General features: G+C 35.0%; 1 protein-coding gene across 3 annotated transcripts; it reads right to left on the reverse strand.

Moving 5' to 3' along the window:
- Positions 1-3649: 3649 nt before the first annotated feature.
- LOC127789306 (cold-responsive protein kinase 1) lies at positions 3650-14521 on the reverse strand. 3 transcript variants are annotated; one of them, XM_052318190.1, is made up of 7 exons: positions 14280-14520; positions 13942-14147; positions 6940-7052; positions 6537-6747; positions 6199-6436; positions 4915-5065; positions 3650-4407 (listed from the first exon to the last, which is right to left on the reverse strand). In XM_052318190.1, the coding sequence occupies exons 2-7, from the start codon at positions 14024-14026 to the stop codon at positions 4057-4059; spliced, it is 1149 nt and encodes a 382-aa protein (XP_052174150.1). In that variant the 5' UTR covers positions 14027-14147; positions 14280-14520; the 3' UTR covers positions 3650-4056. The 3 variants fall into 3 exon arrangements, with proteins under 3 accessions (XP_052174150.1, XP_052174149.1, XP_052174151.1); XM_052318189.1 differs by having other exon boundaries at positions 13942-14159; positions 14280-14519; XM_052318191.1 differs by having other exon boundaries at positions 4258-4415; positions 13942-14159; positions 14280-14521.
- Between the last annotated feature and the right edge of the window lie 684 nt (positions 14522-15205).

Raw genomic sequence — 15205 nt, forward strand, 5'->3', positions numbered from 1 at the left:
TTCCACGGGAGGAAGCTTGTCCGTAAGCTAGCACCTAGAATTATCCCCCACCACACACGCGCGCGCATATATCATTAACTTGGAATTTTGGAATTACTAGTATAATTAATTTCATTCAAATAATTACTCTAGTTAATTAGTTGTTTTGGGCTAGCATGACGGGGATCTGAGCTCAGCCTGGAAGCATGGAATTTTTTATTTGGATTTGAAATTTGAGGCCATCTTGATTAGAAATTAATTCACGCAGAATTATGCGCTAACGCATTATCTTGTAAGGATAATGATATAGAAATTTTATTTAGAATGATTCCGATTACCATCATGTCAATATGAAGACATTCTCTATTCAAAAATTGGAAGAGAAGAGGAGCGGCCTGAGCCTGAGCCTGAGCCTGGAAGGAAAGCCTGCTACTGATAGATCTCGCAAAGGATGCGCCATGATGTATTATTATTGGTGAAGCTCAAGTCCCATATGGCGACCATGAAAGATGCATGCTAAAGTTGGCCCCACGTCCATCACCTGCCTGAGCCTCTCCTATCCTACTACAGCTGCTCCTCCTTCAGAATGAATGACGCAAGTTCTTGCCTGACTGACTGAGTGGCATCTTTGACTTGAAAAAGAACTACTGTTTTCTTTAAGCACTAGGCAAAGCTTTTACTGAGCCCTTCACTTGTTTTTTTCTTTTTTATATTATTTTTATAAGGAAACTGTTATCACAATTTTAACTAGTGACCTTCCAATTATATAAGAACAATTGCAAAATCAAACCATTTGAATTTTGAGGGCAACAATTGCCCCCAATTTCTAAAGTATGCAACATAGATTTAATGTTTTCCTTTTTAAAAATTCACCCCCTGCCCCTTACCATAATATACAAGGTAAATTGCATATGTAATATAGATTTAATGCTTCTTCTTTTTTTTTCAAAAATGCCCAAGTAAAATATATAAGGTATGGGTTAATTTAAGTATATTTTAAATTACACAAACAAATTTAAAATCGAGATTAAAAATAATCTTTAAGTTTAAAATTTTTGAAAAAAAATCATTTAAAACTTGTATAATATAAATAAGTCAAAATTTAAGCTTGAGCTTGAATTAATCTTGAGTCTTACTCTGAAATTCGACATAACTTTGAAATTGATAAAATTTTAATAAAAAAATGAACCTATTCTGTATTTCATCCCCAGTTCGACCTGAAAAAGCTTAAACTAATAAAAAATTGCCTCTGTTGGGACCATATTCTACATCTACCATTGCTGTCAAGCCTCGCCCTCCAAGCTTATATATAAGCATTTCTACATAATACAAAAGGGGTATGTTGTGAATCCAGACATCAAAGGAGAAGAATAAGACGGTAACGATCTATTAAAGGGTTTAAATTTTATTTAAAAATTATTGAATGTTTTAATTATTTATTGAGTTAAAGGAATTTATTAATTTAATTTTAATGTGACAATTTAAAATATTTTTAATTGAGAAAATAACATTTAAAGAGCATTTAATTCTAGTTATTTATTATAAAAATTAAATAGTAGGACATGAAAGTTATTTAGCAAATTGTTATTAAAATTTAATTATTTAAAGTTATTAAAGAAGTGGGAGTCCTTATGTGAGATGGTTTTGGTTAAAGTCTCATAGTTATAGTAAGAGAAGGAGATGGGTATTAGGGCTTCCTATAGGCATATATATATATATAGCCTCATTAGCCATATTTTCTTCACGTTATGTGAAGAATAGAGGGGCCAAGAGATAGCAGAGTCCTTAAGATCGTTCAAGAATTCAATTAGAGAGTTCTATCAGACAAGTATCTTCTCTGTAACTTTTTTCATTACAGATTCATTCTCAATTTATTCAAGAACTCCTCGTTTGAGTTTCAGATTATACAGATACGTGTATATATATATATATATTTACAATGAGTTTATATTAGTTTATGCATGATTTCTTTACAACGATTCAAGTAAATATCATTGTTGAATCATCTCTAAAGTTGTTTCATATCAGTTGGGACTTGTTTTCCCAAGTTTTAATTCGGAATGGTATAGTTTTATTAAGATTTGTTTAAAAACGGAATCTCTGTGTTCGTTCGTTTCTGGGTTATCAGGTTGCAGATGTCTGGATATGTTCCCTCATATCCGGATAGATTTTTCAGAGCATATAAGTAGCATCCGGATAGATTAGAGGTTATTCGGATGGGTAAAAAAGTTTTATGTAAGTGACCTCCGGATAGCTCTTGTTCATATCCGGATGGTCCAGTGATATCTGGATGCTTCGTTTTCATATCCGGATGTGTCCAGCAGTGATTGTGAATAGTATCCGGATGCCTTGAGTCGCATCTGGATGTGTCTAGTTGTTTGTGAGTGATATCCGGATGCTTTGTGACGTATCTGGATAAGTCTAAGACTTTTTGTGAGTGATATCCGGATGCTTTATGTTGTATCCGGATGAGTCTAAGACTTTTTGTGAGTGATATCTAAATACTTTGTGTTGTATCTAGATGTGTCCAAATATGTATGTGTCTTGTATCCGGATGAGACCTTGCTCATTCAGATGGCTCTCACAACTCATTCAAAGTTCTTGTGTCTTGTATCTAGATGAGTGAGTTCCATATCCAAATGGGTTTAGAGTGTACAACACTCACACCAAAATTCTATCTTTCTCATACTTGGTTCCAATATTTTCAAAACTCCAAAGTTAAGCGTGCTCGGGTGGAAGTAATTCTATGATGAGTGACCCATCTGGGAAGTCTTCGTATTGCAACTCTCAAAATAAATAAATAATTAAATAAATATTAGTAAATTATGTATTTCAAGGAAAAATACGAGTAAATCTTTGTATTCCAATATATTGAAAATCAGATTACATTATTAACATTTATTATGATATGATCATCATTATTTTTGTGAGATTATGTGCATACATTTTGGTATGAGCATTGAGTATGACTTTCTATGGTAGTCTATGGGGATCCCACTAGTTTTAGTTTCAATTTATGTTTTGCTCGTCTGATATCGACTAGGGGGCTAGGGGCATATTGCCCACAATATGTGCTTACAGTTTTTATGTATGCAGGATTCAGATTAATCAAGTATGTTTTATCAGATTATGTGAGCCTATGAGACAAAATTGCATACTTGCATTTATCTTATAGTTTATGTGCATTACATTTATGAATGCAAATAGATACTATTATACTCAGTACAAGTTCAGTAAGTATTTTTTCAATATTGATATTCTTCAATTCAGTTTCAGTTATTCTTTCTAATTTATTACTTGCTGAGCTTTGTATCTCACCTTTTACTCTTTACCATTCCAGGTCCTAGCGGGGGAATGCCAAATGTTGGGCCTAGCAATAGTATCCAGTAGTGTGTGTATGTGAAGCCGCTCAAGACAAAAGATGTCTGAAAATTTGTTAATTTATAATGTTTGTCAATTTAGTATTAGTTTATATTTCAGTTGAGCAATTTTTCTTTAGACAGAGTTATGATTTTCAGTTTTTGTTGACTTAGAGTTTTATTTCAGTTGATTGAGATATTCATTATGGTATCAGATTTCAGTTTATCAGTTAGTTTATTTTATTTCCCGTAGCACCTCTTCTCAGACAGTTCTAGAAAATGGGGTGTTAGAAAGACAAAGTGCCCTGAAGAGGTGCATGTTAAAATGTGAACAAGCATTACAGAACTTTATGACATGAACAGGCCATTTCAAACTTGTTCTCAAATACCAGGAACTGCATTTAAGCGAAGAAAGAAAAGATAAAGCAGGCTGTTAGGGACGGCATTCTACAGCACAATTATCACTCCTACGAACTGCAAAATACAACTGAGATATGGACAACTATAACTTTTCTATGCCCCCACTTCTATCATCTTGATTAGTTTGATCAAAATCAAAATCACTGTTGTTGCAGATATAAAGATTTACTATGCCAAAAAAGATTAGAACAAGAAGCGCTGCTTCAACAGAGTGGTCGATTCTACCTTGTACAGTGTCAGGCTTCCATATATAGTTGAAGAAAATAATATCCGGCTAGAAGGGCAAGCTGTACGTGCATCACCTAGGGTGCATCAGTGTCATACTGTCATAGCTACTGAAAGCAGTTGAAGTTCCGAAAGGATTTATCAATTGCTTGCCTTTGTTCGATGTTTCCTGCAAATTACCATCGACCAAACGATGAGATGTATCTGGTCGGTACACTCCTGGCGCTGTCAGTAAGTTCTCGTTGAGGGTGACATCTTTGGAGAGCATCTCCACCACTTGCTTCATGCTGGGCCTTTGAGTAAAAGATTCTTGGGTACAAAAAAGTGCAACCTTGATAAATCGCAACACCTCATCCTCAGGATATTCAGTCAGTTCGGGATCAACAATCTCTAGAAGCCTACCTTCTTCTCTCAGCCTCCATACCTGCAGCAATGCTCCTTTTTGGTGAATATATGCATCAATAAACTACCACATGAATCAATATATATATATATATATACACAAATATTCATTTCTTTCTGAGGCAGAGACTGAATGGAATATATGACTTACTGGAATGAGACAACAAAATATATGATAATGTCATGATAATCCATGCTGTGCCAATAGCATCTAAACACTACGAAGAAAGGAAGTAGAAGACTATACTCCTCAAAAAGTAGTAAAAAGAAAGGAAACTCTGAAGGCAAAAAGAAGAAAAGGAAAATATTCCAGATGACAGAAGGCAACCAATTTCCCCAAAATGGGCAGTGTGAACACATGTGACATATTGTTTTTTATTTTTGGTCCAGATAAATTTAATCTTATAAATGCCCTTCCAGATCAAGCAGTGATGAGACCCATATTTGCAACTATGCATATTTGCTTGAAAATCAAAATAGCTACATATGCATTTGGAGGGTGTATCTATACAGCAATTTTAGAACCTACCCATTCCACCAAAACCAGTAGATCCTCTCCAAATGCTGTCGTACCACTACTTCTGCCGCTTATAATTTCAAGCACAAGTACCCCGAAGCTATACACATCTGCCTTCTTTGTAAGCTGTCCGAACATTGCATACTCGGGGGCTAGGTATCCCCTGTGTAACATAAAAGATGCATAGTAATGCACATCTTCTGAAAAATGCAATTTTTTAGGCCATTATGTAACTAAATGAAATTCAAATGTTTTCAGGTTCCGATTAATGAAAAGGCTACACAATCAGGAGTTAATTTAAAAAAAAGCCAGCACTTGCTAATATGAAGCGTGCACTGAATAATGCAACACTTGAGCACAAAGCATGCATCAGCAATCAGCATTCACTCCTCCCATGAAGCAAGCAACCAAAAGATAACTTCCAACTTTCCATGTCATTAGGGCTCCAGTTGTTTTGACAGAGAATATTTTACAAGTTTTTCTGGGCTTGGATGACAAAAACTATGTAAATATTTTCAAAACAAAAAATGTTTTCCATCAAAAAAGGGAAAATGACTTACTAAATGAATTTCAGTAGGTCATTTTTTTTCATACAAAAGATCATAATTCTTTGTCCTGCCATCAAAACACCTTTACAGATATACATTTACATATACATGTAAAATGTATATATACACATACATACATATAAACGTGTATAAATACATAGAGCTACTGTTAAATATCTTCTTTATTCCATATAATGGAAAATATAGTTTCATACAAACCAAAAACTGAAAAATTAGATAAAAATAATTTTTGTACATTTTTGCATGTAAATTATTTTCCAGTGTAAAATATTTTAGGTTGAAGTAAATGGACGGACCCTAGGTGGAAGTTCTGCAGCCGTCAGAGAAATGGCAATCTATAATCATTACACATACCTCTGACCAAGCTACCTAAAATAAATAAAACCCTATATCTAAATACTAGATTAAATTGTTTGTCACTATTAAAATGATTCATTATCCATACTTCAGCTGCCCATATATTTGCTATATAACTTTTAATGGTTTAAATCATACTCGGTAGTTCTCATCGATTTAAAAAACAGGGTGTCCATGAAACTCTATTCTACAACATTGTTGATGTCTCCATATTGATGCAGATTCTTACTAGCTTCACCTGCTAAAGTCTTGAGTGTTAAGTCAATCATTCCAAGAGAGCCCCATTTATTTTAGTCAAACAGGAAAATAATTAAGGTGGCTGGCTAGTCTATGCATATCAGAATAAAATGCCAGAGAAAATTATGCTCACATTGTTCCTGCCACTCGAGTACTAATGTGAGTGACATTGTCTGGAAAAAGTTTTGCCAGGCCAAAGTCTCCTATTTTAGGATGGAAGTTTTCATCAAGAAGTATATTGCTGGCTTTTATATCTCGATGGACAATATGAGGTTCAGCTTCCTCATGGAGAAATGCAAGACCAGAAGCTGTACCCATACAAATAGCAGTCCTCTTAGGCCAACCCAGAGAGACATGTTTAGCTTTTGGACCTGAAATCATTAACTTAAGACATTAGTTTACCCTAAAACTCAATAGGTATTTTTATCAATATAGTCACCTCACATCTAAATTCAAAATTCTGGGAATTACCTAGTAAAGCATGAGCCAGGCTGTTATTCTCAAGATATTCATACACCAGTATCCGATTGCTTCCCTCAATGCAACAACCAATCAATTCAACCAGATTTAGGTGATGGATCTTTGAAATCATATTGATCTCAGTCAAAAGTTCATTGGTTCCTTGTGTTGATTCAGTAGACAGACGTTTGATGGCAACAATAGTACCATCCCTTAAAACTCCCTGCAGTTATAATGCAAAAGCTGGGTAAGCACCAAAATTCATAAGAGGGGGGCAAGAAAGCCTGGGTTCAAGAGCATGTATGGAAACATATCCAAGGTATAGGCAATTTGCTATTTTCTTCTTACTACTCTCAAAAGAGATGCTAAAGTAACTACATGGCTACCTCCCACATTGTAATTTAATTGATCTTACCCTATAGACAACTCCAAAACCACCTCTGCCTATCCTGTTTGATGGATGGAAGTCCTTTGTTGCTGATCTCAATGAATTATACGAAAAGAGCCTCACATTGTAGGTAGCAATCTCTAACCATTCACAGCCACAAAAATACAGAAGAATGTGAACAAATATGTTAAGGAGGAATTACTACTTTATCATAAGAAGAAAAGGAAGGAATAAAAAATATAGTCAAAAGAAATAGACACAAAATCTGTCCTAATTATTTAGCAACACAACAGGAGAAAATAAACCTAGGACAAGTTTAGTCCTGAAATCTAAGCCCCAGTTTTCCAGAAAACTACTCCATAGAAAATAGAAAATTATAATACTTATTCAAATACAAAATTTTCCAAATAGAAAATGGAGATTTGAAATGTGATTTTCCAATATTAAACTAAACTTGGAAAACCCTAAAATGAGTTTTGTAAGTTTTCCTTATTAATTTGAAGAATTGGGAAATGTGGTTTTCTAAAAATTTCTCATAAATCATCTCCTTCTCCTTCTCTAACACAAGTTACACAAAAGAAATTAAACCATCTCTACTTTTTTGGACATATGTTCTAATTTTCTATATTGAAAATTAGTTTTCTGCATTTCTAAAATTTGAATGCATCTTTCAAATTTTCTATGGAAAATGAAAACTAGAGATCTTATAGAAAATTGGAGCTAGAAAACTGAAAATCATTTTCCACAAGTAAACAATCCCTAAGTTATCCCCACCTGCAGCTTCAATTTTCAAAGAAATTAAATACAACTACAATCACAAGCCTTAATCTTATCAAATGGGATTAACTACACGAATTCTAACCTTGGCCATGTTCCTTGTATTTTTAAAGAAATTAATATACACAGTAAAAAATGATTGGCAAACCCTTGGTCAGCCTAAGTAAAAGTTCCATTATACCAAATTTGAACCCGAATCCTTTACCATGCTGATCTTGACAATTGTGTAACTCAAGGACATGAAAGCTAGAATATATATCATGTATATGCATATATTAGAATAGCTTGCACATGCAATACAACAACTTATCTACCCCCTCAATGGAGTTGACTACATGAATTCTAACTCACCCATCAAGCTTGAATACAACGTGTAATAATTTTTCAGAAATATATAGCTGTACAAGAATTATACATATGCTGGCAGTTCCAGAACTAAAATTTTAATCATGATGTATATAAGTATTATGAACTAAATTAGCAAACTGAGACTTTATTTAATAGAAGTCATAAAAAGTGTATTAAATATTAATGATATTTTAAAATTGAAAAGTTGGGCAGATTTTACGCACCAGAATTTCCTCCTGGCATTTAATAATATATGCATAGATGAAATGTCAAACTGTAAGCTCTATAAAGAAGCTATATATTCAAGAACTTAAGTCAATAAGCACTTTCTGCACTAATAGTCATTCTAGGTTCCATCTTTTCCATATAATACAACCAATTCCACACTGTTAGATACAGAGCATAGAAGCAGCAGGTACCCAAGAGGTTGGCTTGGCACAAAAAAGGTCATCAAGGGAAACTGCCAGAAGTTGACTAACAGGCATCCTAATGCACGAGACTCCCCACTTTGTGTGGGTCAAGGTTATATCCATACACGACTTCGCCATTGTATTTGGAAAGAGGTTATTTGCACAACTCAAATCTATAACCTTTCCAGTCACAAAAGTTGAATAGTGTTGGGAGCTATTTTCCCTAAATTCAACTTCATCGTGAATAGTACCATACAAATGATTAGTATCCATATAGGTGAATAATACGTGAACAATTGTACCAAAAATTGCACTAGGAAAACCTAAGAAATATTGGAGGGGTCACAAGCGGTCCCACTTAAAACCCAGACTCCTAAGACAGATTTTTTTTAGATATGCACTTAATAGCACAATATACCACTAATACCACTACAAATATACCTAACAAAAACTATTGAATATAGTAACAAATAGAACACCAGAATTTAACGAGGTTCGACCAATGTAGCCTATGTCCTCAGACACCACCAAAGATACTTTACTAATTTCCAAAGAGAGAAATACAAATGAGAAAAGAATACAAATTTTGTGATGGTTTTACAAAGAGGGGGAGGATTTCTTTTATAATAAAAGGAAACACTTCCAAACCCACAACCAACCGATGTGGGATTTGGGAGAGGAGAGTCACAAAGTTAACAAATCTCCACCTTGGTGAATTTCCCAAATCCCAACCAAATTCCTCAGTTTACAAAATTCTCCCCAAAAAAGTTGTCATCAATAGTGTCTTCAAATCCACTTTGAAGCGCCAACTTCAAATACTAAGGATATTAATCAAGTCCAAACAATGTTGGAACTTGACTGCTGTCACTACCCTAGTTATCATATCAGCAAGATTTTCGGTGGTTCGAATCTTCTGAATTTGTATATCATCTTCTTCTAAAATTTCCCGTACAAAGTGATATCTTACATCGATACGCTTTGTCCTTGCATGGTAAACTTGATTCTTTACTAAATAAATAGCACTTTAACTATCACAATGTACATTGATATACTTTTGACCAACTCCCAATTCATCAAGCAACCCATAAAGCCAAATTGCTTCCTTCATAGTCTCTGTAACTGTCATGTACTCTGCGTCTATTGTAGACAAAGCAACTATAGACTATAAGGTAAACTTCCAACTGACTAATGCATTTGCTAAATTGAAAACATAACCAGCATAGTCGGAACCACAATAACCAACTATGTATTTACCCACTTTCTCATCTTGCTCAAACACTAAACCAACATCTACGGTGTTCAGAATATATTGCAGAATCCATTTCACAGCTTATCAATGTTTCTTTCCAGGATCATGCATATACCTGCATTAAACTTGAAATGAGGAGCTAATAGAGTACTCACAGGTTTTGACTTTTCATTCATGCCAAGACATTGTAGTACTTTCTTCAGATATGTTTTTTGAGTCAAACAAAGCCTTTCTCTTTTCCTATCTCTGATTATCTCCATGCTGAGAATCTTTTTGGCTTCATCCAAATCTTTTATTTCAAACTCCTTATTCAGCTGAGCTTTCAATTTTTCAATTTCTTCACTATTCTTTGAAACTATCAGCATATCATCAACATACAAGAGAAGATAGATGAAAGATCCATCTTGTAGCTTGCGCAAATACACACAGTGATCATATTTGCTTCTTATGTACCTCTGCTTCAACATAAACTTGTCAAATCGCTTGTACCACTGTCTCGGAGATTGCTTCAATCCATACAATGATTTGTTTAGTTTGCAAACCTAATTTTCTTTACCAACAACCCTGAATCCTTCCGGCTGAGTCATATAGATTTCCTCTTCCAAATCACTGTGTAGAAACGCGATTTTCACATCCATCTGAACTAGTTCCAAATCCAATTGCGCTACCAAGGCTGACAAAATTTTAATAGAGGAATGTTTCACAACGAGAGAAAAAACATCATTATAATCAATTCCCTCCGTCTAAGCGTAGCCTTTAGCCACCAACCTTGCCTTGTAGTGGACATCATTCTTATTAGAAAATCCTTCCTTTTTTGCATATACCCGTTTTGCATCCAATTTCTTTCTTTCCCTTTGGTAAGATAGCTAGCCTCCATTTCTCATTCTTCTGAAGGGACTGCATTTTTGCATTCATGGCTTTCCTCCACTTTTCATTTTCTGAACTTTGGACAACTTCATTATAAGAGGTAGGAATGTCATCATTTACAATTGGAGATGCATGGCCACCAAAACAACAAATGCACAGGTTTTCGAATCTCCCATCGTGGCCTTGTTATTGTAATTGATTCCTATTGCTATGAAGATTCGTGAGTCTGAACCTCTTCTTCATCTAATGACTCCTTTGCTGCAAGAGTGTCTCCATCTAATTCATCATTCACTGTTGAGTCAATGATTCTTCTATCAAACTCCATCTGTTTTGGAGTATTCTCCACCTGTTGTGGAGCATCATCAATTTACTGCACGACTTTATTTATTATCTTATTCAACATGGCAAATTCATCAAAGGTAACATCCCTACTAAAGATTATCTTCTTTGATTCTAGACACTAGAGCCAGTATCCCTTTACCCCATAAGTGATTCCCATGAACAATGCTTTCTTTGCTCTTGGATCCAACTTTGATTTCTTTGCATGGTAGTATGCAATAGAACCAAACACATGTAAGGAATTGTAATCATTAGCATGTTTTCCAAACCACACCTCAAAAGGTGTTTTTCCACAAATAGCTATCGATGGCAATCGAATAATGAGGTGACTCGCATATGCCACAACCTCAGCCCAAAATTGTCTGCCCAACCCAACATTAGACAACATAAATCGAACTTTCTCCAACAACATTCGATTCATATGCTCTACCACCCCATTTTGTTGCTATGTATCTTTGACTGTGAAGTGTCAAACAATACCTTCATCTTGACGAACTTTGTCAAATGAATCATTTCTATACTCATGACCATTATCTACTCTGAGTCGTTTGATCCTTCTGCCAGTCTGAGTTTCTACCATGTTTTTTCAATTAAGGAAACATCCCAACACTTATCCTTTTTCTTCAAAGTATACACCCATACTCTTTGGGAATAATCATCAACAAAGGTAACATAGTAGTGTTTGCCTCCCATAGATGCTATCTTGGAAGGTCCCCACACATCTAAGTGAATAGAATCCAGAATACCCTTGGTATCATGGATTGCAATGCTAAATTTCACTCTCGTCTGCTTCCCCTTGACACGGTGCTCACAAAAGTCTAATTTACAAGTCTTAACACCTTCCAACAATCCTTGCTTAGCTAAAATTTGCAAGGATTTTTCACCTGTATGTCTCAAACGCATATGCCATAGTTTGGTTGCTTCTATGTCCATATTATCATTGGAAGCTACTGCTGTTGCTATCCAAATAATTGCATTACCCTGATAATAATATAAGTTATTTTTCTTTCGAATCCCCTTCATCAATACAAGTACGCCAGATATCACCTTCATAACTCCATTTTCTGCAGTTACTTTAAGTCCCTTAGATTCTAAAGTTCCCACAAAAATGAGATTTTTTGTCAAACTCGACACATATCTCACATCTATCAGTACAGTTGATCCATCATGATTCCTCAAATGGATTGTGCCAACTTAGGTTATTTCACAAGGTGTGTCATTTGCTTTGTAAACAACTCCTACATCAAGTTCTTGAAAGTCAAAGAAACAGTCTCGATTGGGACACATATGGTGGTTGCAACCCAAATCCAAAAGCCAAGCACCAAAATAGCTTGTCAAATACGTAAGAACAAGTGAAAGGTCTAAGTTTTCATTATCAAACTCAGCTACATTTGAGACAGTTTTCCCTTTGTTAGGTCTGCCTTTAGTTTTTAACTTTTGGCAATCCTTCTTCCAGTGGCCTTTCTCCCGATAAAAAGTACACTCATTTTTGTTTAGTCTGAATCTCGAACTAGATCTCCTCTCCTTCCTTTCTTCTGGCTTTGTGAACGGCCTCTTACAATCAATGCTTCTGTTGAGCCATGTGTTGCTTCTTTCTTATCTTTTTTTCTCAACTCATAGCTATACAAAGAAGTACAAACTTCATTAAGAGACACTTGAACCTTCCCGTGAAGTAGAGTAGTTTTAAGAAATTCAAACTCTTCAGGAAGGGATCCCAACAACATCAAAGCCAAATTCTCATATTTGAATGTTTCATCCAAATTCATCAAATCAACTACCAACTGATTAAAGGTAGTGATATAATCATTCATTGTGATATCAGAAACATAAGTAAAGCGGAATAATCTCTTTTTTATGTAGAGCTTATTCTGACCGCTTTTCTTCAAACAAATTCCTCCAATGCCTTCCATAATGTATTTGCAGAAGTTTCCTTCGAAAATGTATGCTTTTGCTGTTTGGACAAGCATGATTGAATTGTACCACACGTCAATTCATTGATAGTCTTCCATTCTTTTTTTTCAATATCAATTGGTTTCTTTTCCTCAATAGTGATATCTAGACCTTGTTGAAAGAGAACGTCTAGAACCTCGCATTGCCACATGCCGAAATGACCCGAATCGTCAAACACCTCAACTGCAATTCTTGTATTTGCCAAATTTCTCACCAAAGTGGACAAGGAAAAGGCTCTCTATGTGGATGTTTCTGAACTCCTTTCATCTGCCATTTTTGCCATCTTCTATATTCAATAGTTATCAAAGCGAAATATCAACAATCCAAGAAAATCTTTTTTTATGTTGAAGATCAGACACAACTACAACCACAGAGCATACTAAGAAAAACTTGATAAAAATGATCTTTTCTGACGTGGAAGATTAGTCACAACTACAATCACAAAGCATATTAAGAAACCTTGCGCTCTGATACCAATTATTGGGAAAATCGGGCTATTTTCCCCTATATTCTACTTCGTCGTGAACAGTACCGTACAGATGAACAGTGCCTGTATAGGTGAATAGTGCGTGAACAATTGTATCAAAAATTGTACCAGGAAAAATACCAGAAAATACTGGAGGGGTCATAATCAGTCCCATTTAAAACTCAGACTTTTAAGACAGATTTTTCTTATACATGCACTTAATAGCACAATATATCAATAACACTACTACAAATATACCTGACAAAAACTATTGAATATAGCAACAAATAGAACACCAGAATTTAACAAGATTCGACCAATGTAGCCTACGTCCTTGGATATCACTAAAGATACTTTACTAATTTATAAAAAGAGAAATACAAATGAGAGAGGAGAATATAAATTTTGGGATGGTTTTACAAAGAGGGGGAGGGTTTCTTTTATAATAAAAGGAAACCCTCCCAAACCCACAACCAAACAACGTGGGATTTGGGAGAGGAAAGCCACAAAATCAACAAATAGCTTAACAAAATCCAACCTTACTCTTATAACACAAATAACAACAACAATAATAATAACGGAAAAACATTCAGCACTTAAAAAATCACATTCCATCTCCTTACCTTCTGTTTGAGACCCAGTCTTCTCTTTACAGGAGTTGAATGCTCCAAAGCAGCTGAAACTCATCCCTCTTGCCCACATACACATTAAAACTCTTCCCCAGCAAAATAATATTAAACCCTTAACCTCCACGTCTTCAATTCAGTCCAAATTCCAAACCTTACCCAAATCTCTCCACATAATTAGAGAACAAATCGCAGCAACCAAACTGAAACATAACCTGCTTGATTATGGGCGCGCAAAATTAAGTCAGCACCCACACACACACACACAGAGATAGCTAACCATATAACCAAAGAAATCAGATAAAAAAAATCAAATGAAACAGTTATTAATTAACCTGTTTTGGAGAAAGCTGTACCGCCCGAACCGAGTCACCAAATACCAAATCCCAAATAGGTCTGTGAGGAGAAGAACACCATCGCGTGAATACAGTTGGAAAAGACCCATTTACGTTGGAGTGCATATAAGTATGAATATTTATATAATTATATAATGGCGTCGCTGGATTTGAGCTAAATTTACATCTGGGTTTATGATTGCGGTGGCCGTGGTGGGGGAGAAAGAGCGGCCGAAGGTGGCCATAAACGTAGAGGACTTAAGAAAGCTCCCACTGATAATGACATTTTAGTTTACTTTTTTGTTTTTGTCTCTTTCTCTTCATTAAACAAACAATGAACTTTGGCATAAAAAAATGTTATGTTAGAGAGATTGAATTTTATTTTTGTTGCTTCACATATTATATTTTTTTTTAAATTTAATTTCATGGTACAACTATTAAGACATATTTTATCTTATTTTTTATAAAAAAATTATTTAAGGGGTGATTTTTATTTTTTATATAAATTAAAAAATATTTTCTTTTCAACTAAATAGTTTTAGACGAGTCCTTAGATAATCTATTTCAAATCTGAATCTGAATTCGATTTGGGTCTCACGACCAAAACCTAGATGAAAGTTTAAACAGTTGAATGGACCGAAACTAACGTAGATGTAAGTTTAGTTTTGATTGAAGAACTTGCAAGCCTATGGGTCTCGTCAATTTCATCTTCAAACCAAGAAATACACAGGGCAGGGCAGCCCACGTAGATCAAGAGAAGGGAGGGAGGGAGGGGCTCCATTGCTTTTGGTTTTCTTGGTTGGCCGGCGTGCGGAAATGCGCGAGACCCGTATTATTATTATTATTATTATTATTATTATTATAAGAAAAAACAAAGACAGCGAGGGCCTCAAAATGACGAGGTCTCACACATTTCATTTGCCTAA

Source organism: Diospyros lotus, chromosome 13 (assembly GCF_014633365.1).
Source record: "Diospyros lotus cultivar Yz01 chromosome 13, ASM1463336v1, whole genome shotgun sequence".
NCBI lineage: Eukaryota > Viridiplantae > Streptophyta > Magnoliopsida > Ericales > Ebenaceae > Diospyros > Diospyros lotus.

Excerpts from the sequence above, each read along its gene's own strand:
- LOC127789306 (XM_052318190.1), bottom strand. The coding sequence starts at position 14,026 with ATGTGTATGTGGGCAAGAGGGATGAGTTTCAGCTGCTTTGGAGCATTC. Across the intron at positions 7,053-13,941 it reads GACTGGGTCTCAAACAGAAG|AGATTGCTACCTACAATGTG; the intron begins GTAAGGAGATGG and ends GTGAATGGTTAG. Across the intron at positions 5,066-6,198 it reads ACTCGAGTGGCAGGAACAAT|GGGATACCTAGCCCCCGAGT; the intron begins GTGAGCATAATT and ends TATGTTACACAG.